This window comes from Brachionichthys hirsutus, chromosome 12 (genome assembly GCF_040956055.1).
Source record: "Brachionichthys hirsutus isolate HB-005 chromosome 12, CSIRO-AGI_Bhir_v1, whole genome shotgun sequence".
Lineage (NCBI taxonomy): Eukaryota > Metazoa > Chordata > Actinopteri > Lophiiformes > Brachionichthyidae > Brachionichthys > Brachionichthys hirsutus.
The window spans coordinates 13,736,579-13,762,877 of record NC_090908.1 but is presented as its reverse complement, the minus strand read 5'-3'; the positions used below and the strand labels follow the sequence as shown (position 1 = coordinate 13,762,877).

The following is a 26,299-nucleotide window of genomic DNA, read 5'->3' as shown; positions in this document are numbered from 1 at the left end:
CTGAAGTAATTCATAAATATTGATCAGCACATTTACTACACTTTTGTAAAGGCTGACATACTCATGTGAAAGGCTTGGCCAATCATTCACAGTTAAAGAAAAGACAACGCTTACTTGATACGTGGGTGTTTGTGTGGGGTGACGATGTCACTGTTTTTCAGCCAGACGATGTCAGGCAGCGGGTTTCCGATGGCTTTGACAGCCAACGCAACGAGAGTGCCCTGCTTCACCGTGATGTTCCTCAGCTTCTCAACAAACTGAGGACGTGCCAGGCTTTCTCTTTCTGCGGAGGTTGGTAGCACATGGAGGCAGATCATTGTTAATGAAAACCACAGATGCGTTCTCTGGTGAATGTACCATAAAGGTTTGGTGCCGGGGCATCACACACGGACGTACCATCGACGGTAAGAGTTACAGAGACAGAGGTCCGTCCAGCCCTGTTCTGAGCAACGACGGTCCACTCTCCGGTGTCTTTTGGCGTGGCTGGAACCATGATCAGGGATTGGACCCCATCCTCTTTAATGACTATTTTGTGGGTGTAGTCATTGACCACTTGTTGTCCTTGAAACAGAAGATAAAAGTGCTTTTAAATAGAAGAACCAAAAGGTCAAAGGTGTGTTGATGGAATTCCTCTCTCACCATTGTGGAACCAGTATGTGTCTGGCATGGGTCTGCCAACAACCTTCAGGTCAAATCTGGCAGTTTGTCCCTCAGAGCACTTTATTGAGGAAGGTTTCAACACAAACACAGGCTTGTAGAGTCTTTCCAGTTGAGCCTCATCCGTCTCGTCAAGCCTGCGGGCAGGAGACCGTCCAGGAGACCGTCCAGGAGACCGTCCAGGAGACCGTCCAGGAGAACGGCTAGGAGAACGGGCGGGTGATCGACTCAGAGAACGAGGAGACGTGGACCTGAGAAAGGAGCACAGCTGTTAATATCATACGGATGATAGTACAAAAACTATCGGGTAAAGTAACTGCACTCAGCAGTGGATGTTTATTACAAGTAGTCTTGGTGAATCTGGTTTAGCTGCTTAAAGGTGTAGAAGTTACCTGAGCAACCAGCATGCATAGCCAGAAGTAGGGATGCACTGCAGGACCACAATGGTGTTCTCTAACGTATGCTCATACATTTATTGTACACGTACATGTAAAGTGACCGGTAACTTGCACTGTTCTATCTGCACTGCCTGACTGCTGGTACACATCTGTGTATCCACTCCTGGGCTGCTGTTTTTGTGGTGGGTTCTGTTCTGAGTGTATTTTACGGCATACCCTGCAGCCTGCATTTTATTATTGTCATTACCTTCTGTTACACGATTGCACCGAGAAAAAATCCTAATATCCCATTGATGATGGCAAAAACCTGATTCTGATGTATGTAAATGAGAAGGTCCCAGAGGGAACAGCGAGGCTACAAGGAATAGACGTAAAGACGGTCGAGGACTTCAGGTACCTCGGGTCAACAGTGCAGAGTGATGGAGAGAATGTGGAAAGGAGGTGAAGAATAGAATCGCGTGCAGGCAGGCTGGAGGAAAGTATCAGGTGTCAGCGAGGATGAAGGGACAGGTCTACAAGACAACTGTTCAACTCCCTTCACCTCCATGCCCCCCCCTCCGCTAAAGCACAGGCTATACGAGTCGGTGATTCCGGCTCGCTCTGGTTCCTTATTGTACGTACTCAGGTACAGGTATGTGAGTATTTACAACGTGGAGTGAAAAGGGAGATGAGCCAAAGGGTGAAACGGTCAAGTCACCAGTCAATCGATATTCCTACCCTCAGCTCAAGTCCTGAACACAAAGCTAAAATGACCCCCCCCCCTTGGTTGGGGGGCTTAATGCTATGATAAGTGGAACAAAATGAAGGAATCCATTCAAAGCTGTGATAAACATCGATCGCTGCAAACAATCACGTCTGTGTCAGGCTGCACTGATGAATGGCTCCGATTGGTTGAATGTCGGCCGACGGCCGGTTTGATTAGTCCATGTTTGTAGTTTTTAGTCTGCCTCAATGACCTGACCTGATCCTCGGAGCCGCCGGCTGCAGCGCTACGACTCCAGACGGCTCTACGTAGAGCTTCCCAGAGCTGACGGCGTTTCCCTTCGTGTTGGTTGTAAAGGCAGTGTACACGCCCTCATCCTCCGGGAGCACCGCAGGCAGGCGGAGGCTGGCCCGACCATCCTGAAGAACCTCCATCTGGTACCGGCCACCGGGTCTTATGCGCTGGCCGTCTTTGTACCAAACAATCTGGCAAAAACAGAATTTTACACAGAATTCTTGCTAGAGCTAAGCACCCTTTAAATATCATGTCCAGTTCAGAAAACGTACACCGACAGCTGCTAATGATCGACAGCAGGGGGCGCTGTAGTTTGGGGACCCCTGACCGACAGCATCGAAAAGCTTCTGGTAACCAAACTGAGACGACCAGAACAGAAACATCTGGACTTGTGTCGGTTGTAGCAGATATATTAATATAGTACTCTCAGCAGCATCATTACTAATAAGAGACTCCAGATATATTAATATATTACTCTCAGCAGCAGCATCATTACTAATAAGAGATACCAGATATATTAATATATTACTCTCAGCAGCAGCATCATTACTAATAAGAGATACCAGATATATTAATATATTACTCTCAGCAGCAGCATCATTACTAATAAGAGACTCCAGATATATTAATATATTACTCTCAGCAGCATCATTACTAATAAGAGATACCAGATATATTAATATATTACTCTCAGCAGCAGCATCATTACTAATAAGAGATACCAGATATATTAATATATTACTCTCAGCAGCATCGTTACTAATAAGAGATACCAGATATATTAATATATTACTCTCAGCAGCAGCATCATTACTAATAAGAGATACCAGATATATTAATATATTACTCTCAGCAGCATCATTACTAATAAGAGATACCAGATATATTAATATATTACTCTCAGCAGCATCATTACTAATAAGAGATACCAGATATATTAATATATTACTCTCAGCAGCATCATTACTAATAAGAGATACCAGATATATTAATATATTACTCTCAGCAGCATCATTACTAATAAGAGACTCCAGATATATTAATGTATTACTCTCAGCAGCATCATTACTAATAAGAGACTCCAGATATATTAATATATTACTCTCAGCAGCATCATTACTAATAAGAGATACCAGATATATTAATATAGTACTCTCAGCAGCATCATTACTAATAAGAGATACCAGATATATTAATATAGTACTCTCAGCAGCATCATTACTAATAAGAGACTCCAGATATATTAATATATTACTCTCAGCAGCAGCATCATTACTAATAAGAGATACCAGATATATTAATATATTACTCTCAGCAGCATCATTACTAATAAGAGACTCCAGATATATTAATATATTACTCTCAGCAGCAGCATCATTACTAATAAGAGATACCAGATATATTAATATATTACTCTCAGCAGCATCATTACTAATAAGAGACTCCAGATATATTAATATATTACTCTCAGCAGCAGCATCATTACTAATAAGAGATACCAGATATATTAATATATTACTCTCAGCACCATCATTACTAATAAGAGACTCCAGATATATTAATATATTACTCTCAGCAGCAGCATCATTACTAATAAGAGATACCAGATATATTCATATATTACTCTCAGCAGCAGCATCATTACTAATAAGAGATACCAGATATATTCATATATTACTCTCAGCAGCAGCATCATTACTAATAAGAGATACCAGATATATTCATATATTACTCTCAGCAGCATCATTACTAATAAGAGATACCAGATATATTAATATAGTACTCTCAGCAGCATCATTACTAATAAGAGATACCAGATATATTAATATAGTACTCTCAGCAGCATCATTACTAATAAGAGACTCCAGATATATTAATATATTACTCTCAGCAGCAGCATCGTTACTAATAAGAGACTCCAGATATATTAATATATTACTCTCCGCAGCAGCATCATTACTAATAAGAGATACCAGATATATTAATATATTACTCTCAGCAGCATCATTACTAATAAGAGATACCAGATATATTAATATATTACTCTCAGCAGCAGCATCATTACTAATAAGAGACTCCAGATATATTAATATATTACTCTCAGCAGCAGCATCATTACTAATAAGAGATACCAGATATATTAATATATTACTCTCAGCAGCATCATCACTAATAAGAGATACCAGATATATTAATATATTACTCTCAGCAGCATCATTACTAATAAGAGATACCAGATATATTAATATATTACTCTCAGCAGCATCATTACTAATAAGAGATACCAGATATATTAATATATTACTCTCAGCAGCATCATTACTAATAAGAGATACCAGATATATTAATATATTACTCTCAGCAGCATCATTACTAATAAGAGACTCCAGATATATTAATATATTACTCTCAGCAGCATCATTACTAATAAGAGACTCCAGATATATTAATATATTACTCTCAGCAGCATCATTACTAATAAGAGATACCAGATATATTAATATATTACTCTCAGCAGCATCATTACTAATAAGAGATACCAGATATATTAATATATTACTCTCAGCAGCATCATTACTAATAAGAGACTCCAGATATATTAATATATTACTCTCAGCAGCATCATTACTAATAAGAGATACCAGATATATTAATATATTACTCTCAGCAGCAGCATCATTACTAATAAGAGATACCAGATATATTAATATATTACTCTCAGCAGCATCATTACTAATAAGAGATACCAGATATATTAATATTTTACTCTCAGCAGCATCATTACTAATAAGAGATACCAGATATATTAATATATTACTCTCAGCAGCATCATTACTAATAAGAGATACCAGATATATTAATATATTACTCTCAGCAGCATCATTACTAATAAGAGACTCCAGATATATTAATATATTACTCTCAGCAGCATCATTACTAATAAGAGATACCAGATATATTAATATATTACTCTCAGCAGCAGCATCATTACTAATAAGAGATACCAGATATATTAATATATTACTCTCAGCAGCATCATTACTAATAAGAGATACCAGATATATTAATATTTTACTCTCAGCAGCATCATTACTAATAAGAGATACCAGATATATTAATATATTACTCTCAGCAGCATCATTACTAATAAGAGACTCCAGATATATTAATATATTACTCTCAGCAGCAGCATCATTACTAATAAGAGATACCAGATATATTAATATATTACTCTCAGCAGCATCATTACTAATAAGAGATACCAGATATATTAATATTTTACTCTCAGCAGCAGCATCATTACTAATAAGAGATACCAGATATATTAATATATTACTCTCAGCAGCATCATTACTAATAAGAGATACCAGATATATTAATATATTACTCTCAGCAGCAGCATCATTACTAATAAGAGATACCAGATATATTAATATATTACTCTCAGCAGCATCATTACTAATAAGAGACTCCAGATATATTAATATATTACTCTCAGCAGCATCATTACTAATAAGAGACTCCAGATATATTAATATATTACTCTCAGCAGCATCATCATTACTAATAAGAGACTCCAGATATATTAATATATTACTCTCAGCAGCATCATTACTAATAAGAGATACCAGATATATTAATATATTACTCTCAGCAGCATCATTACTAATAAGAGATACCAGATATATTAATATATTACTCTCAGCAGCAGCATCATTACTAATAAGAGACTCCAGATATATTAATATATTACTCTCAGCAGCATCATTACTAATAAGAGATACCAGATATATTAATATATTACTCTCAGCAGCATCATTACTAATAAGAGATACCAGATATATTAATATATTACTCTCAGCAGCATCATTACTAATAAGAGATACCAGATATATTAATATAGTACTCTCAGCAGCATCATTACTAATAAGAGATACCAGATATATTAATATATTACTCTCAGCAGCATCATTACTAATAAGAGATACCAGATATATTAATATATTACTCTCAGCAGCAGCATCATTACTAATAAGAGACTCCAGATATATTAATATATTACTCTCAGCAGCATCATTACTAATAAGAGATACCAGATATATTAATATATTACTCTCAGCAGCATCATTACTAATAAGAGATACCAGATATATTAATATATTACTCTCAGCAGCATCATTACTAATAAGAGATACCAGATATATTAATATATTACTCTCAGCAGCAGCATCATTACTAATAAGAGATACCAGATATATTAATATATTACTCTCAGCAGCATCATTACTAATAAGAGACTCCAGATATATTAATATATTACTCTCAGCAGCATCATTACTAATAAGAGACTCCAGATATATTAATATATTACTCTCAGCAGCATCATCATTACTAATAAGAGACTCCAGATATATTAATATATTACTCTCAGCAGCATCATTACTAATAAGAGATACCAGATATATTAATATATTACTCTCAGCAGCATCATTACTAATAAGAGATACCAGATATATTAATATATTACTCTCAGCAGCAGCATCATTACTAATAAGAGACTCCAGATATATTAATATATTACTCTCAGCAGCATCATTACTAATAAGAGATACCAGATATATTAATATATTACTCTCAGCAGCATCATTACTAATAAGAGATACCAGATATATTAATATAGTACTCTCAGCAGCATCATTACTAATAAGAGATACCAGATATATTAATATAGTACTCTCAGCAGCATCATTACTAATAAGAGATACCAGATATATTCATATAGTACTCTCAGCAGCAGCATCATTACTAATAAGAGATACCAGATATATTAATATATTACTCTCAGCAGCATCATTACTAATAAGAGATACCAGATATATTAATATAGTACTCTCAGCAGCATCATTACTAATAAGAGATACCAGATATATTAATATAGTACTCTCAGCAGCATCATTACTAATAAGAGATACCAGATATATTCATATAGTACTCTCAGCAGCAGCATCATTACTAATAAGAGATACCAGATATATTCATATATTACTCTCAGCAGCATCATTACTAATAAGAGATACCAGATATATTAATATATTACTCTCAGCAGCAGCATCATTACTAATAAGAGATACCAGATATATTAATATAGTACTCTCAGCAGCATCATTACTAATAAGAGATACCAGATATATTCATATAGTACTCTCAGCAGCAGCATCATTCCTAATATGGAGCCACTGTTTGGTCACAAACGAGTCAGACCACGCTCAGGCCAATAGAGAGCCTTTACCACAGGGCCCTGAAGGTGTTTGACCAAAAGCCTATTAGATTTCACCATTGCCATATTTTATCAAAACACAAGTTTTTATCCTTCTTAAATGTTATTAATTTAAGTGTTCTTAAACAGTTTTTTAAATGTGTGAATGGCTTTGCACCAGAACCACTGAGCAGGTTTGTCAGCAGGTCCACCCGGGCAGCCTCAGGTGGGGACTGTAAGGTGCCCCCCCGAAAAACATCTTTCGCACAATCCGCTCTCTCTGTGAAAGGTGCTGGTCTGTGGAATCTGCTCCCTGTTCACCTAAAATCTATGACACAATTGGTCTCCCTCAAAAAAGAAACGAAATCTTGGATGTGCAAGCAGCAGCACTGTACCCATGTTTAAATGTGTACATAGTTTTATCTCTAACATTTCTTTTTTATTACCGTCTTGTTTTATTCTTAATTGTTTTAGTTCTGTGATAAAAACATGCATAGATGACTTTTTAAAACAATTTTCCTTCCTTTCCATGTTTGGAAATGGATATCTGTGGACAAGTGCTGCGAATTAGCTTCAGCTATAAGCGCTATAATGCAGGCATCAGATACTTGTGCTACATGTGTCTGTGTTTTGTCTTTGTCCATATTCAAATAAACCAGAATGAATGAATGAAGAGACTCAGAGACTCAGAGTGACGGGCACACCTGAGCCCAGGTCATCTCAGCGGTGACCTTTCTAGCAGTACCTTCGGCAGCGGCTGGCCACTCGTCTTGCAATGGAACGTGACGCCCATTCCCTCCATGATCCTGTAGTTTTTCACTGGTGTGCTGAATGACGGCTGCACCGCCTCCTCATCTGTTACCGTGACGATCATCTCTCCATCCTCCGTCACCAGTTCTCTGTAGCTGATCCTCATGACCCGAAGCTCAATTTCCTGAATGATCCTCTCTTCAAAGGCTGAAATAAGGAATTCCTGCAAAAAATGTTTGTAATGTGGAATTGCAAGTGTTACTAATGATAATAATAATAATGATAATAATAACGCATTGGACTCGTACAGCGATTTCTATGAGAAACTCGTAGTGCATTATTCTATAGTACTGAGACATCACTACGCACCGTTTCAGAGACGAAGCTCATGGGGGCAGTCTTCTTCTCTTCCATCTGGTACTGACCCACAAGCTCAGAGGGCTCCCGGGTCACCGCTGTTGTGACCTCAGTTTTATAGGCCAGCTCTTGAGTCTTTATATAGGCTTCATATTCCTCTGTAAGCAAAAAGGCAGACGTTCAGCGCAGTTCTTTATCGTCCCTCAAAGTCCCGGATAAGCGGTGGAAGACGGAGGGAAGTCGTGAATGCAGCATAGAACAGGAACAGCCCCCACCCTGAAAGCCACTCTAGAGGCTTCCTAACGCCCAACGTGAGGCAGGAACCGCACTCGAGCCATACCTTCATCCAGCAGGCCGGAAGAGGCCGAAGCTTCTCCGTGGGGATTCTTGACAAAGATGGAGTATTCTCCAGCGTCATCCGCAAAGGTCATAGAGATCTCCAGCTCGCATTCTCCAGTGTCCCTCTTGTAGACAACTTTATATCTGATGGCAAAAAAATCATTAATCCATTAATGGACAGGTGGGTGGCGCCGTTGCCTTACAACAAGAAGGCCACAGGTTCAAATCCAACTTGGGGCCTTTCTGTTCTCCAGGTTCCTCCAAAAACATGCAACTCAGGTGAACTAGTCACGCCGAGGGTCTATGTGTGGCCCTGCGATGAACTGGCGCGTCATCCGGGGTGTGCCCCGCCTCTTGACTGTAGACTCCAGAAACACCCGTGACCCAGGTGAATGAACGAACAGGTGTGAACCGTACCTGTAGCCGGTAGTGAGTGGCACACCGTTCTTCTTCCAGGTGACGTGAGGTTTGGGGTTTCCTCCGACTTGACAATGGAAGGTGACGCTCCCCCCCTCCACCAGCTTCTGGGCAGCGGGTTTCTTCACGAAGAAGGGAGCAGCAGAGTCTCTTGAACTCACCTGTGCAACCCTCTCTTCGGTCACCTCGACGACGCTGAACAACAACAGCTGGGTGAGACGCTGGCCGACGGTCTCAGCGATCAGATGCTGATCGAGGTACTCACGCGTCCTCGCCGCTCTCCGTCTGCTCTGAAACTGGGAAAGAACCTGAAGTGGGTTCCCGAAGCACTCAGAGAACCTGAAGTGGGTTCCTGAAGCACTCAGAGAACCTGAAGTGGGTTCCTGAAGCACTCAGAGAACCTGAAGTGGGTTCCTGAAGCACTCAAAGAACCTGAAGTGGGTTCCTGAAGCACTCAGAGAACCTGAAGTGGGTTCCTGAAGCACTCAGAGAACCTGAAGTGGGTTCCTGAAGCACTCAGAGAACCTGAAGTGGGTTCCTGAAGCACTCAGAGAACCTGAAGTGGGTTCCTGAAGCACTCAGAGAACCTGAAGTGGGTTCCTGAAGCACTCAAAGAAGGTTCTCCTGCCGTTTGAACGTGCGTCGTCATTCCTGCGTTTGCTTTTGATCGTTTTCTCGTGCACGGTCGCAAACGACGCGTCTCAATACTCGATTACAGAGCTGGATGGTTCGTGTTGCTGTTTGTGGGTCGGTACCAAAACCCACAGTGAGCTTTTCATAATAGTCTAACGTGTTGCTGTTTTGGGTCGGTACCAAAACCCACAGTGAGCTCTTCATAATAGTCTAACGTGTTGCTGTTTTGGGTCGGTACCAACCCACAGTGAGCTCTTCATAATAGTCTAACGTGTTGCTGTTTTGGGTCGGTACCAACCCACAGTGAGCTTTTCATAATAGTCTAACGTGTTGCTGTTTGTGGGTCGGTACCAAAACCCACAGTGAGCTCTTCATAATAGTCTAACGTGTTGCTGTTTGTGGGTCGGTACCAACCCACAGTGAGCTCTTCATAATAGTCTAACGTGTTGCTGTTTTGGGTCGGTACCAACCCACAGTGAGCTTTTCATAATAGTCTAACGTGTTGCTGTTGTGGGTCGGTACCAAAACCCACAGTGAGCTCTTCATAATAGTCTAACGTGTTGCTGTTTGTGGGTCGGTACCAAAACCCACAGTGAGCTCTTCATAATAGTCTAACGTGTTGCTGTTTGTGGGTCGGTACCAACCCACAGTGAGCTTTTCATAATAGTCGTCTATTGATTGTGATACTGTTCGTATTTGGTTTGAATTATTCTTCTCAAATAGAGCTCCTAACTCTGCATAAATGTTAAATATTTTCCAGAGCAGCACATCTAGGTCAGCTGACATCCAACCACCTTTACCTTGAACCAGCAGGTAGCAGGAGGTGCTGACAGTCCCCGCCCTGTTGGTGGCGCTGCAGGTGAAGCGGCCGCTGTCCTCTGCAAACGCCTCGCGAATCACCATCCTGGCAAAGCCATCGCTGCAGCTGATGCTGAAGTCGATGGAGCTCTCAATCTGGTAGTCCTCTCTGAACCACATGAGGGCGGGGGCGGGGCGGCCGCCGATCTGACACGTCAGGGTCACCGACTCGCCCTCCGTCACCGTCGTGTTCCTCAAGCCCTAAAACGGGAGAGGTAGCGCGTTTACATCAGGAGGGAGAACGATGGAGGATCTGCTGGATCTGCTGGATCCGCTGGATCCGCTGGCAGTAGATTTAGACGTGACCATATGATCAAGTGAACAATCCATTGAATGGCTGATTGATCTGATTTGTTTTCACCAGTGTGTGCGCCTTACTCAAAAACTCTGTAACCCATCAATCCATCGGATACTGCCGGTGATCCAACATGCAGGATCAATAAAGTATTGTGATTCTGGGGATCCCTGCTCTGATCTGAATACTTCATGTACTGGTTCATTCCCAGTATTCCCAGTCGGCTTCCCTGTGTAGAGTACATCTTAGGAACAGATGTTTTATCTGATCTCTCAGCAAATCAATTCTACCTACGGGTACAAATAAAGTAACCTTGACTTTGACCTTGACCTACGTTGGCCCATAGAGGGCGCAGCGGCTCAGGACCAACTCTCCACACTCACCTTGTAATTAAATAAAGCTGCTTATCTTATCTAAACGTAGAGACGTGCGTGACACAAATAAGGATCCAGACTGACCTGAGATCAGATTTGAGCTGAAGGTCCTGATCAAAGTCTTAAAATAAAGAAATTAAAATAACTGTCAGACTAAAACGAGACCCAAGCGCTCCACGATGAGGTCTAAGACGAGACCCACGCGCTCCACGATGAGGTCTAAGACGAGACCCACGCGCTCCACGATGAGGTCTAAGACGAGACCCACGCGCTCCACGATGAGGTCTAAGACGAGACCCACGCGCTCCACGATGAGGTCTAAAACGAGACCCACGCGCTCCACGATGAGGTCTAAGACGAGACCCACGCGCTCCACGATGAGGTCTAAGACGAGACCCACGCGCTCCACGATGAGGTCCAAGACGAGACCCACGCGCTCCGCGATGAGGTCTAAGACGAGACCCACGCGCTCCACGATGAGGTCTAAGACGAGACCCACGCGCTCCACGATGAGGTCCAGCCTAACAGCATCCTGTTTGAGGTCTTTATTTCATGACTTGCTGGAGGAGGGACAGGTAAACCCCGCCCCTTTCCAAAGTCGAGGTCATGTTCTAAACACAAGCAGCTACCGGACCGGTCTCAGAACCAGAGCCCAGCTGAGATGTGACACCTTGTACTCACAGAGATGAGAGCGGGAGGGACGGCCGGCTCCTGGGCTCTGCTCGGAACCGCAGCCCCCTGCTGAGGAGAAACAAGAACCAATCAGAACAGCTGCAGGGATGATGTCATTACGACAGACGGAACCCTGCATGGAGATGAGAAGAATCTCGATGAGGCAGCTGTCTTTGGCAGTGAAGGGGCGGGGCCAGAGAACAATGAAACCACAGCGGGCATCGGACCAACCTGAGGCCCCCAGTCCTCAAAGCCCCCCTCAGCCATCGAGGAGCGACCGCCGGTCTGAGACTCAACCTGAGACCTGCCCTCTTTGAATGGTGGGGGGAGGATCTCCGGGGTCACCGGGGTCACCCCCATCGCTGCCGTCCTGCGACTCGGACTGGGAGACTTGACGGGTTTGATGATCTGCCTGAGGGCATGGGGGGGTCGCAACTCTCTCTGAAGAGCGGCGATGGCCGAGCCGGCGATGGACACCTGGCCGACGAGAAGAACGTTAAGGTCCAGAATCCAGAGTCCAGAAACAGTCCTCCAATCAACACCCAGCAAAACACCCAACGGGCTCCAAGAAGAACCCGGGTCGGGATGAAGCTCTGACCCATCACCGCAGAGCGATGTTAGGATGGAGGTGAAGCACACCGTGTGTTAGGGGGGGGTGCAGTGATGATGATGATGATGATGATGACGGGGGCCTTCTCTTGTCTTCTTACCTCGCGGCTAGCTTCATGCTTAGGAACAGAAACCTTAGAGACTGTGAAATGTGGAACTCCGGCGTCCGTCACGGAGGACGGCTCGCTCGCCGTCGGGATCTGGAGCAACCAACAGAGTTTATTGAGCGGCGAGGAGAACGCTGCCCCCGAGAAGCAGATCGTAGGTGAGGAGATCAAAGGTCAAACCTGCGACACCTGGGCTCTGTGTTGCTCTGAGCGGTCAACATGCTCGTCTACTGCCACCTGCACCCCCTCAGGTAAACCACCTTCCACATGCACAGGTAGGCGTACTCGGGCAAGGTCAACAGCAGCCACCACGGTAGCCACCGCCTCGGAGCGGCCTGCAGCCTCGGCCTGGAGACGACAAGATCAGCCACGGTGGGTGAGACGGTACCGAGGGCACGCAGCCTGCAGCACGCAGCCTGCAGCACGCAGCCTGCAGCACGCAGCCTGCAGCACGCAGCACGCAGCACGCAGCCTGCAGCACGCAGCACGCAGCCTGCAGCACGCAGCCTGCAGCACGCAGCCTGCAGTACGCGGCCTGCAGCACGCAGCCTGCAGCACGCAGCACGCCGCCTGCAGCACGCAGCCTGCAGCACGCAGCCTGCAGCACGCAGCACGCAGCCTGCAGCACGCAGCACGCAGCCTGCAGCACGCAGCCTGCAGCACGCAGCCTGCAGTACGCGGCCTGCAGCACGCAGCCTGCAGCACGCAGCACGCAGCCTGCAGCACGCAGCCTGCAGCCTGCAGCACGCAGCACGCAGCCTGCAGCACGCAGCCTGCAGCACGCAGCCTGCAGCACGCAGCACGCAGCCTGCAGCCTGCAGCACGCAGCACGCAGCCTGCAGTACGCAGCCTGCAGCACGCAGCCTGCAGCACGCAGCACGCAGCCTGCAGCACGCAGCCTGCAGTACGCGGCCTGCAGCACGCAGCCTGCAGCACGCAGCACGCCGCCTGCAGCACGCAGCCTGCAGCACGCAGCCTGCAGCACGCAGCACGCAGCCTGCAGCACGCAGCCTGCAGCACGCAGCCTGCAGTACGCGGCCTGCAGCACGCAGCCTGCAGTACGCGGCCTGCAGCACGCAGCCTGCAGTACGCAGCCTGCAGCACGCAGCCTGCAGCACGCAGCACGCAGCCTGCAGCACGCAGCCTGCAGCACGCAGCCTGCAGTACGCGGCCTGCAGCACGCAGCCTGCAGCACGCAGCCTGCAGCACGCAGCCTGCAGCACGCAGCCTGCAGCACGCAGCCTGCAGCACGCAGCCTGCAGCACGCGGCCTGCAGCACGCAGCCTAATCAACACACAAAAAACTCAAAAAGATTGTTATATTAATCCGAGAAAAGGCAACAGCGATCAATACCATCTTTACTTGATTTCCTCTCACGTCTTCCGGACTGCGGAAGATAAAACCTGTTTTCTCCTCCACGTCACACGCTTCGGTTTTAAGCTACGGCTAGCTAGCATCGCTCCTGATGTTACTCACGCATTCTGCTACACCATCGACAAACGACGACTTCTTGAATCCGACACTTCCATGAAGGCAGGAATGAACAGATGTTCTTCACGAGGCACCAGGTCAAAGGTCTCGTCCATCTGACTGGGTTCAAGTCTACGACTATCGTCAGGAGCCCGGCCAGAGCCCGCTCCGCTGCCTGCCACACCCATCATCAGCTCATCCACATCACCTGTGCTGCTCTGAACACCTGCTGCTCGTCTCCTCATCAGCCCCCCCTGCTGCTCAGTGTCAGACTTGTTCCTGTTTGCCTGCCTGATTGATCCGATTACTGCCTGCCCTTCTCCTGTCGTGCTTTTGGGTTCTCTATAAATCATCGCCGTTCTTCGTTCACCTGTCTGGTGGGCAGACGAGCTGCTTGGTTGGTTGCTTCATGACATCAGGTAAACGCTGAGGTCATCACAGAGCCTGCCTGCTGTGATCTCGGTCAGTGGAGCAGACCAAGTCGGTACGTGTAGGTTTAGTGGATTAACGTTTTTAACGTTTTCAGATCAGTCTGGACTCCGACTTGGCTGAAGGTCGTTAAGGACAGGCGAGGAAACGGGAGGAAGCGAGAGGAAATGGGAGCAAACGGGAGGAAACGAGAGCAAACGGGAGCAAACGGGAGCAAACGGGAGCAAACGGGAGGAAGCGGGAGGAAACGGGAACTAACGGGAGGAAACGGGAGGAAACGGGAGGAAACGGGAACTAACGGGAGGAAACGGGAGGAAACGGGAGCAAACGGGAGGAAACGAGAGCAAACGGGAGCAAACGGGAGCAAACGGGAGCAAACGGGAGCAAACGGGAGCAAACGGGAGGAAACGGGAGGAAACGGGAGGAAACGGGAGGAAACGGGAGGAAACGGGAGGAAACGGGAACTAACGGGAGGAAACGAGAGGAAATGGGAGCAAACGGGAGGAAACGAGAGCAAACGGGAGCAAACGGGAGCAAACGGGAGCAAACGGGAGGAAACGGGAGCAAACGGGAGGAAACGGGAACTAACGGGAGGAAACGGGAGCAAACGGGAGCAAACGGGAGGAAACGAGAGGAAACGGGAGCAAACGGGAGCAAACGGGAGCAAACGGGAGCAAACGGGAGGAAACGGGAGGAAACGGGAACTAACGGGAGGAAACGGGAGGAAACGGGAGCAAACGGGAGGAAACGGGAACTAACGGGAGGAAACGGGAGCAAACGGGAGCAAACGGGAGGAAACGAGAGGAAACGGGAGCAAACGGGAGCAAACGGGAGCAAACGGGAGGAAACGGGAGGAAACGGGAACTAACGGGAGGAAACGGGAGCAAACGGGAGCAAACGGGAGGAAACGGGAACTAACGGGAGCAAACGGGAGGAAACGGGAGGAAACGGGAGCAAACGGGAGGAAACGGGAACTAACGGGAGGAAACGGGAGCAAACGGGAGCAAACGGGAGCAAACGGGAGCAAACGGGAGCAAACGGGAGCAAACGGGAGCAAACGGGAACTAACGGGAAGAAACGGGAGGAAACGGGAGCAAACGGGAACTAACGGGAGGAAACGGGAGCAAACGGGAGCAAACGGGAACTAACGGGAAGAAACGGGAGGAAACGGGAGGAAACGGGAGCAAACGGGAGCAAACGGGAGGAAACGGGAGCAAACGGGAGGAAACGGGAACTAACGGGAGGAAACGGGAGCAAACGGGAGGAAACGGGAGGAAACGGGAACTAACGGGAGGAAACGGGCTCACACAGCATTTGTTACCAAAGAACAAAGTAAACAGAGTTGTGAGTCAGGCTAGCAGCTAGCACTGATGCTACCGTCGGCTAGCATCCGAGCAGCTGGAGCGTTGCACTCAAACCCATCCAGGGCGTTTCCTGTCTCCGCCCCCCTCACCTCTCTGGTCACCTGCTGCTCCCGGTGGAGCTGTGTGGCGCTGCTCAGGCTGCTCAGGCTGGTCAGGCTGGTCATACTGGTCAGGCTGGTCATACTGGTCATACTGGCCATGCTGGCCATGCTGGTCACGCTGGTGTAACCAGCTTCTGCTGGGTAATCTCCTTGTTTCCAGGGTGGCAGGACTTCTGCAGAGCCCAGTATCTGAGGAGGAAGATGTTGTGAGGATGATGATGGTTTCGTTGGATGCATACCTGTGTCAGAATACTCACCTGTTTCCTGGTCATGACTGGTGACCTGACTGGCCTGATGGGAGAGACAGACAGCCTGGAGGAGGGAGACACCGGCCTGCACACATCAGCAATGATCATCAGTTATTGATCTGCTCTTATTCCACTGACAGTAGAACCGGAGGAAACGTGTTTCCATCCAAAATAAGGAGGAGAGTGAATATCCTGAGTACGTGGGTGGGCGTGGCTCTAAACAATAGAAATAGAAAGCCTTTATTGTCCTTGTATAGTAGCGACACAATGACATTAGGATAAGTCAGCCAATCAGAAAGCGTTCCATGTCTTGAAGTGACGACACTTTCTGTATTCTTAATTAACCAATTGGTTTTTTCCAGTAATGATCAGATCAAAGGTTAAATATTGGTTGGATTCCACTGATGGAAGCGTAAGACTTTTAATAAAACGAGATCAAACTACCGACGGATTTCCAGACTTTGGCGTAAACCTGGCCTGAAGTAGGCCGAAGAGACAAAAAGGTGAGGCGTCCATCATTCTACTGATCACAGGTAGAACAGCCACCCTTCATTACTGGATTCATTTCATACCTGTCGAGTCAAACTGTATTTATAAAGCGCATTTAAAAACAGCCTCAGTGCTGTACAGTTAGTAATACTGTATACAGTACAATTACAATATAACGTAAATGATTCAAATCCGCATGCGCTAGTTTCAGAAAGAAAGTCTATTTTGTACCTGTAGAAGCCGCAGCGGACGAACTAGTGCCGTAGTTCACGTTCACTTGTTACGTTTAAATAAATAAGACAGTTATTCTTCTTCAGCATTGTTCAGATATTACATGTTTTGACGTTTTTATTTAATCTGCTTAGTAACATAAACTCATAGATTGCGCATGCTTTTTTCTAAGCACACACAGGAGCGAGACACACCACACTGCAGATAGTTGTGATTCATCTGTGAACTACCGTAGTACTAATCAATTTTATTGGTAAAAAACAAAAACAAAAAAAGCCGCATAGTAATATAAACCGCAGTGTTTAAAGTTTAGAAGAAAGGTGGCGGCTTATAGCCCGTAAACTACGGGTAATCATACACAAATATAATCAACAAAGGAGTGAACAACTTTCTCTAAGTCTTTTCTGCAGAGACAAGCCTTTACTTTTGCCAATAGTCTAAGCTGAAAGAAGCTCGAACCCGAACCCGAACCCGAAGTCAGTGTCCAAGATAACAGCAGAGGGGTGAGAGTCAGACTTCAGGGTGCCCGATGGCCTCTCAGATCCATCTAGGGGATCTTCTGGGCCAAATAAAATCATCTCTGTTTGATTTCCATGCAGGCTTGGATGTCATCGAGGTCGTCTCATAAGACCTGGACAGAGGTTTGCTCATTTGGTTTTAGCAAAGCAATGAAATGAGACATTATGTTATCTGAATATGGATCCCAATGGCAACATATATATTGAGAAAAGTAGAGGACCCAAAGTAGAACCCTGAGGCACCCCACAAGTCAGTTCCCAAAGAACACTGGCCGAGCTGCCTGCGAGATAGGAATGAAACCCTTAAGTGCTGGAGGTAAGTACGCCCTTACCTGACAGGTGTGGGCGTCGGCCCTTTGACATGTCTGACGGGTGAAGGTGACTGCTGCCGTCCTCCCGTCATCTTAGATACAAATGATGGCGGTGACTTGGAGGTGGGCTTTGGGGGGACTCTGGGAGGGGTCTTATGAGCCAGCTGATGAGCCATCATTGCCCCTTCTGCGTGCACGTCCATCACGGTGGTGGCCTGAAAGCCGACCATCTTCTGAAAGACACTTGCATCATTAATAATTAATAATGAAGAATTGTACATTTACTTCGAGCTTATAGCAAAACTCAATGTTTTAATTCGCTTGATTCTTCTTGCAGTACAATACAGCATTCAGCAGCACTTCCAGATCCCAGGTCATGTTCTCCACTGGACCGCCCCACGTTTAGCATCTCCTAGTTTAGATGAGTAGAGGGACCTGACTCTGAAGACAAAGATGCGGATCTCCCAACAGATCCATGAAATGATCTTCACCCTGATGGTCCTTCACTCGAGCACATTCTCACGCAAACAACCAGAATCCACACATTTCAGCTTTCGCTTCTGGGGATGATGATGGCAACAAATTAAAGAGGAATGTTTCTTCAACATTTCCTTCAAGCCCTGCAGGACCCAGTGGTCCTACATCTGGGTCCTACGGTCTGGGTCCTACGGTCTGGGTCCTACATCTGGGTCCTAGAGTCTGGGTCCTAGAGTCTGGGTCCTACATCTGGGTCCTACGGTCTGGGTCCTACGGTCTGGGTCCTACGTCTGGGTCCTACGTCTGGGTCCTACGTCTGGGTCCTAGAGTCTGGGTCCTACGTTTGGGTCCTACGTCTGGGTCCTACGGACTGGGTCCTACGGTCTGGGTCCTACGGACTGGGTCCTACGTTCGGGTCCTACGTTTGGGTCCTACGTCTGGGTCCTACGGACTGGGTCCTACGTTTGGGTCCTACGGTCTGGGTCCTACGTCTGGGTCCTACGTCTGGGTCCTACGGTCTGGGTCCTACGGTCTGGGTCCTACGTCTGGGGTACGCATGTCCATGGACTCGTGGTCAGAGCGCTCGTTCGTTCGGCGCCCCTCCCTCACCGTTTGCACTCTGGTCTGAGAAGTCTCCATCTGAGGCGCAGACACGGCGGTTTTGGTTTTCTTCGTAGGTACGGCCTCCTCGCCTGCAGCAGAGACACATCCAGTAGCCGATCAGCTGGTCACCGCATGCTCATCATCAATACATTAGAAACAGAACGGTCTCACGGTGACTGACCCTGGACCAGCAGCTCCGCCGTGGACGTGGCTCGCCCGCTGCTGTTGGCGGCTGTCACGGAATATGTCCCAGAATCCTCGGGGAAGGCCTCGGCCATCAGAAGGCTGTGCAGGTCTCCCTCCTGGAGGATCCTGAAGTCGGCTGAACTCTGGATCTCAGCTCCCTCTCTGTAGAACTTCACCACAGGTGTAGGGATACCTGTGACTCGGACGTCCAGCCTCACCTGGCTGCCCTGTCTCACCGCGGAGCTCTGCAGCCGCTGAAGGAAGCTAGGGGGCGCCGTCTCGGCTGCGTAGAAAGGACACACATTTCATCCGGATCAATCCCCCCCTTTTTGTCCACCGCCATTGTACATAGTATGTGTTTTTTTATTCTATTGTTATTTTGCATCAATTGAGTAATTTAATATTAGTTTTATTTATATTGTTAAATGTCGATGATTTATGTACGAAGGACTTTCAGCGGAAACAAGACCGCAAGAAATGCTCCTCTGAGACAGGATGTTTGATGTACTTGTACTGTAATACATGCTACTGTGTGACTGTACTCGTACTGTAATACATGCTACTGTGTGACTGTACTCGTACTGTAATACATGCTACTGTGTGACTGTACTTGTACTGTAATACATGCTACTGTGTGACTGTACTCGTACTGTAATACATGCTACTGTGTGACTGTACTCGTACTGTAATACATGCTACTGTGTGACTGTACTTGTACTGTAATACATGCTACTGTGTGACTGTACTCGTACTGTAATACATGCTACTGTGTGACTGTACTCGTACTGTAATACATGCTACTGTGTGACTGTACTTGTACTGTAATACATGCTACTGTGTGACTGTACTCGTACTGTAATACATGCTACTGTGTGACTGTACTCGTACTGTAATACATGCTACTGTGTGACTGTACTCGTACTGTAATACATGCTACTGTTACTGTACTCGTACTGTAATACATGCTACTGTTACTGTACTTGTACTGTAATACATGCTACTGTTACTGTACTCGTATTGTAATACATGCTACTGTGTGACTGTACTTGTACTGTAATACATGCTACTGTTTGACTGTACTTGTACTGTAATACATGCTACTGTGTGGCTGTACTTGTACTGTAATACATGCTACTGTGTGACTGTACTTGTACTGTAATACATGCTACTGTGTGACTGTACTTGTACTGCAATACATGCTACTGTGTGACTGTACTTGTACTGCAATACATGCTACTGTGTGACTGTACTTGTACTGTAATACATGATACTGTGACTGTATTTGTACTGTAATACATGCTACTGTTTGACTGTACTTGTACTGTAATACATGCTACTGTTTGACTGTACTTGTACTGTAATACATGCTACTGTGTGACTGTACTTGTACTGCAATACATGCTACTGTGTGACTGTACTTGTACTGTAATACATGCTACTGTGTGACTGTACTTGTACTGTAATACATGCTACTGTGTGACTGTACTTGTACTGTAATACATGCTACTGTGTGACTGTACTTGTACTGCAATACATGCTACTGTGTGACTGTACTTGTACTGTAATACATGATACTGTGACTGTACTTGTACTGTAATACATGATACTGTGACTGTACTTGTACTGCAATACATGCTACTGTGTGACTGTACTTGTACTGTAATACATGCTACTGTGTGACTGTACTTGTACTGTAATACATGCTACTGTGTGACTGTACTTGTACTGCAATACATGCTACTGTGTGACTGTACTTGTACTATCTAATAAATATATATATATTTGACTCTTTTATGGTGAAACGTTTCAGCAACAAACTTAAGAAGTGATTTCATTGCTCGTCATTTTTAGAGAAACCTCTAAAACATCCAAAAGGAATAAAAGGTGACGTTTCAGGTGTAATTCGAGCTGCACCTGGATGGATTGGTGCTCACCTGTGACGAGGAGCTCGGCGGTGCTCGTGGCTTGTCCGGCTCCGTTGGTGGCTCTGATGGAGAACCTTCCGCTGTGGGCGGCGGTCACAGCAGGGATCCTCAGAACAGCGCGGCCGTCGCTGAGCGAGATCTGAACGCCGGGAAGAGCGGCGGCAGAAAGAACCTGGCCATCACGGAACCAGCTCACCTCAGGAACCGGAGCACCTGAGGAGGGACGGAACCCAAAGACGGCCGGTTCTAGAACATCTCTGGATGTTGAATCCAATAGAAACAAATACGATGCTACTGCCAATACCAAGCTAACACTGAGCTACAAACAGCGTAGCATCATGCTGAGATCAAACACGGCTGGACTAGCATCATGCTGAGATCAAACATGGCTGGACTAGCATCACGCTGAGATCAAACACGACTGGACTAGCATCATGCTGAGATCAAACATGGCTGGACTAGCACCATGCTGAGATCAAACACGGCTGGACTAGCATCACGCTGAGATCAAACACGACTGGACTAGCATCATGCTGAGATCAAACACGGCTGGACTAGCATCACGCTGAGATCAAACACGACTGGACTAGCATCATGCTGAGATCAAACACGACTGGACTAGCATCATGCTGAGATCAAACATGGCTGGACTAGCATCATGCTGAGATCAAACACGGCTGGACTAGCATCATGCTGAGATCAAACACGGCTGGACTAGCATCATGCTGAGATCAAACACGACTGGACTAGCACCATGCTGAGATCAAACATGGCTGGACTAGCATCATGCTGAGATCAAACATGGCTGGACTAGCATCATGCTGAGATCAAACATGGCTGGACTAGCATCATGCTGAGATCAAACACGGCTGGATGCCCTCCTGTAGAAATGTCAGTGAAGCTAAATGCTAACACCCTAAAAGTTCTCAAGTAGCAATATGGGGATGCTAGTCCTGGATTAGCTTTCATGTCAAATAGACTATTAGTAATAATGACATAGAGGTCAAAGCTGGCTGACCCCACCGCTGCATGCCCCTCCCCCAACAGTGACATCACTTACCACTAACTTGAGCCTCAAACGTCGCAGCACTGCCCTCTAGTGCCACGACGCTCTGCAGCGGCTGCGTGAATGTCGGTGCCTGTGTTGACATGTTGGTGGACACCCTGGGGACAGACACAAGACAAAGATGACAATTATAATATTATATTATTATAATAATATTATAATATCATTATTATAATATTATAATATCATTATTATAGCATCTGACATTAATCCCACGTTTTTCTTTGGTATGAATTTACAAATGAAACCTGTTTCCTCACAGACGGAGGGTGCCAGTCCAGATCCACCCGACGACCTGGGGCCGTTTACAGCCCCCCCTTCTACCTGGCTCTGTGTGGCTGACGACCTGGGGCCGTTTACAGGCCCCCCCCTTCTACCTGGCTCTGTGTGGCTGACGACCTGGGGCCGTTTACAGCCCCCCCCTTCTACCTGGCTCTGTGTGGCTGATGACCTGGGGCCGTTTACAGCCCCCCCCTTCTACCTGGCTCTGTGTGGCTGACGACCTGGGGCCGTTTACAGCCCCCCCCTTCTACCTGGCTCTGTGTGTCTGATGACCTGGGGCCGTTTACAGCCCCCCCCTTCTACCTGGCTCTGTGTGGCTGACGACCTGGGGCCGTTTACAGCCCCCCCCTTCTACCTGGCTCTGTGTGGCTGATGACCTGGGGCCGTTTACAGGCCCCCCCCTTCTACCTGGCTCTGTGTGGCTGATGACCTGGGGCCGTTTACAGGCCCCCCCTTCTACCTGGCTCTGTGTGGCTGACGACCTGGGGCCGTTTACAGCCCCCCCCTTCTACCTGGCTCTGTGTGTCTGATGACCTGGGGCCGTTTACAGCCCCCCCCTTCTACCTGGCTCTGTGTGGCTGATGACCTGGGGCCGTTTACAGCCCCCCCCTTCTACCTGGCTCTGTGTGGCTGACGACCTGGGGCCGTTTACAGCCCCCCCCTTCTACCTGGCTCTGTGTGGCTGATGACCTGGGGCCGTTTACAGGCCCCCCCCTTCTACCTGGCTCTGTGTGGCTGACGACCTGGGGCCGTTTACAGCCCCCCCCTTCTACCTGGCTCTGTGTGTCTGATGACCTGGGGCCGTTTACAGCCCCCCCCTTCTACCTGGCTCTGTGTGGCTGATGACCTGGGCCGTTTACAGCCCCCCCCTTCTACCTGGCTCTGTGTGTCTGATGACCTGGGGCCGTTTACAGCCCCCCCTTCTACCTGGCTCTGTGTGTCTGATGACCTGGGGCCGTTTACAGGCCCCCCCCTTCTACCTGGCTCTGTGTGGCTGATGACCTGGGGCCGTTTACAGGCCCCCCCTTCTACCTGGCTCTAGACTTGCTGCAGGTGTGACTGCTTGCTTGTCTATCAATGTGCTCTTGGACTCGTCCCGCTCAGGATAAGTGGTCAGAAAATGGACACCCTAAAATCCTTTGTCACACACCCGACCCGTTCAGGTCCTCTGGTCCAAGGCCAGTGAAGCAGAACGTCCTGATCAGGGATTTCTGACTTTTTTTTGGAAATCAACAATTGATTTTGACTCCAGACTGATGATTAACCTTTTACATTTTAACCTTTTACAGAACGTCTAAAATAAAAATGTGGATGTCTCCAGCGATGAAGCTCCTTTCTAATCTTGAAGCTTTATTTTTAGGGATCCGTCCTGGGACCTGGACCCGGCTCCATGGGGTCTGGGTGATAAACCAGCAGCTGATTCACCACAGAGCTCGGACCAGATTAGAATCATGGTTTCACATTTCAGTCGAGTTCAGCTTGAATCTAATCTTTACTTCGTAGAAAAGAAAAGCTCGTACATTTTTACAGGAGTTTTTGTACCAACATGAAAGGTTCGCTGGTGAGTCTGGATCAAAGCCCATCCTTGAGCCACAACACAGTCGATGACGATGAATATATTTATTAGATAGAATGTTAGAGCAGTACAAGTACACTCACACATCCTGTCTAAGGTCCACCAGAATAAATCCGGTCCGACTACGAGCCTGCTTGACTCTGGTCTAAGGGGAGCCACGATCAGACCGCGTCTGATTGGTTGTTTCTGCTCGCTAAGAACCTTTAGCAACATCATAAACATCACATTCACACGTGTGTGCGCGTGTGTGTGTGTGTGCGTGTGTGTGTGTGCGTGTGTGTGTGTGTGTGTGTGTGTGTGTGTGTGTGCAGCAAAGATTTCAGACAAGAAAACTGGGAGGATATGAAGAAAGGCTTTTAAGACGTGCGTCTATGAATAGCTGCTCGGGGGACAGCTAATCGTAACACTCCAGCCATGACTGCATGTACTCAAGTACTTGTACTTCACAGTAGTTTACTGCCCTGCACAGACAGCTGGAATCCTAATGAACAGTAAAGGAATGATTGAGCATTTAAGCTCCTCCTCTCAGAACTTCACCCTGCAGAACCGGTGATGTTTGGACGTACAGCACCTGTGCAGGTTGTCAATCATCCAGGTGGAGGTAAATCAAGAACAGCAAAACATTTCAAGCGTTCCTTTATATACTTCTGAAAGACTATTTTAATGTGTTTTCACAAACACATTATTCCAGAATATGCCTCAGAATACCTTTAAAGTACATCGTACTAGAAATAAATGAATCATCTAAAGAATAAGCCTAACCTATAAATAAATCCAACTGAAGGACAGACCACCAGCTGTTCCTCCAAAATAACACTTCAGCGATGCTGACAGTCCCTCTGGGGGGGGGGGGGGGGTCCAGCAGACACCGTCACTAAGAATAGCCCCGTCCCCTGATTGACAGGCACCATGTGGCACATTGCTGGAACCGATAGCCCCGTGGCTGATTCCCTTAAAAAGCCATCAGAGTCCAGCCCGACGCTCAGGTCTATTCTGGGACGTCCCGTTTTAACCGCCCCCCCTTAAACCCCCACCAGTGTGGCAGAGCGGTGCCAGGTGTTCCTCCAGCTGCTCCCGTCAATCACTCAAACTCTCAAAGCACTTACTTGTGAGACCAAGGATGCCTGGGTGGCCCTCAGGGCAGGAACCCGAAATCCCTTTATCCAGAACACTGGGAGGAGATCCAGGAGAACCAGGAGAACCAGGAGAACCAGGAGAACCAGCTGAGGCTGAAGGAAGCCCTCCGTCCGTCAGCGCCGGCGAGTTCTGGTCCCTCCAGCCGAGGCGTCCAGGCTGGGAACGCTGACTGCTCGGAGCAACCAGAACCACGACAGGCTTTTATACGCCTGTGACATCACAGGGGAGAGCAGCTCCCATTGGTCAGTCCTCAGTCCAGCCAGGAATCATGGGAGACGAGGCAGCCATTTTATGCAACTGGTCACACCTGTTGTGCCGTTTCCTCAACAAAAAAGAATAAAACACCTGAAGAGATTATTTTTACTTCTTGAACGACATCTTTTGAATCTCTTGAAGTTTCTTCCAATCCCATAATTAAAAGACGCCCGATTCTTCAAAGAACAAATACTAGAAAGTCGATTCTTTGTTTCACCTCTCTCCGATCCACGTGGAGGAGGCGGCAGGTAGGGACTACGCCCAAACGGGCGGGGCGGGGCGGGGCGGGGGCGTCGACATTACTAACTACTTTATAATGTCCTATTAAACAAACCTCACAATAAATGAGATTTAAGAACAATAAATGAGATATTCTCATTACATAAGAGCAATACAAGCCAAACGCCTTCGGTCCTCCTATCAAACCGTCCGGAGGGGATTGGAGCCCACAACCCTGAAAAAGATGAATGGATGAACACATGCAGAACCAGAGAAAGGGCGGAACGTCCACAGCACCAAACCCGTGCACGTAGCCGGACAGAACTCTGTGGTGAGATGCTAAACTGAAGGGCGTTACCCATTACTTGTACGTGTACGTGTACTTGTACTTGTACGTGTAGCGACAATGACGTTGAACCTAACCGAATATTTCTATACTTCGCTGCAGGCCACATTTGGCGTGGTGGGCTGGGCTAGAACCGGCCTCCAGCCTTTGATCTGGTCCGTCCTCTCGCTCAATAGTTCTGGTTCCTACGGAGCTCTGAGAGTCCGAGACTGAACGTAGAACAGCTAAAGGAAGACGAGGAAGACGAGGACGGAGAACGAGGCAGAAGGAAAGAACCAAACGGACCCGTTCCTCTTCAGGTGTGAGAAACGTTTATTTGTTAACAAACGATGACATCACCACGCTG

At 46.9% G+C, this 26,299-nt stretch overlaps 1 protein-coding gene across 1 annotated transcript in view; it reads right to left on the bottom strand.

The window, feature by feature from the left end:
• Window positions 1–25,591, bottom strand: part of ttn.2 (titin, tandem duplicate 2) — a 212,351-nt gene extending 186,760 nt beyond the window's left edge. Inside the window, exons 1-22 of the mRNA XM_068746792.1 lie at window positions 25,103–25,591; window positions 22,133–22,236; window positions 21,082–21,285; window positions 19,143–19,430; window positions 18,968–19,050; window positions 17,903–18,114; window positions 16,342–16,417; window positions 16,073–16,273; window positions 12,901–13,068; window positions 12,715–12,813; window positions 12,236–12,481; window positions 12,014–12,073; window positions 10,606–10,864; window positions 9,438–9,468; window positions 9,173–9,367; window positions 8,757–8,899; window positions 8,429–8,574; window positions 8,055–8,282; window positions 2,017–2,243; window positions 640–908; window positions 397–561; window positions 115–283 (exon numbers count right to left, since the gene is read on the bottom strand). Coding sequence (XP_068602893.1) covers window positions 115–283; window positions 397–561; window positions 640–908; window positions 2,017–2,243; window positions 8,055–8,282; window positions 8,429–8,574; window positions 8,757–8,899; window positions 9,173–9,367; window positions 9,438–9,468; window positions 10,606–10,864; window positions 12,014–12,073; window positions 12,236–12,481; window positions 12,715–12,813; window positions 12,901–13,068; window positions 16,073–16,273; window positions 16,342–16,417; window positions 17,903–18,114; window positions 18,968–19,050; window positions 19,143–19,430; window positions 21,082–21,285; window positions 22,133–22,223 — 3,560 coding nt within the window. The 5' untranslated portion in view covers window positions 22,224–22,236; window positions 25,103–25,591. The remainder of the gene's footprint in view (window positions 1–114; window positions 284–396; window positions 562–639; window positions 909–2,016; window positions 2,244–8,054; window positions 8,283–8,428; window positions 8,575–8,756; window positions 8,900–9,172; window positions 9,368–9,437; window positions 9,469–10,605; window positions 10,865–12,013; window positions 12,074–12,235; window positions 12,482–12,714; window positions 12,814–12,900; window positions 13,069–16,072; window positions 16,274–16,341; window positions 16,418–17,902; window positions 18,115–18,967; window positions 19,051–19,142; window positions 19,431–21,081; window positions 21,286–22,132; window positions 22,237–25,102) is intronic.
• Between the last annotated feature and the right edge of the window lie 708 nt (window positions 25,592–26,299).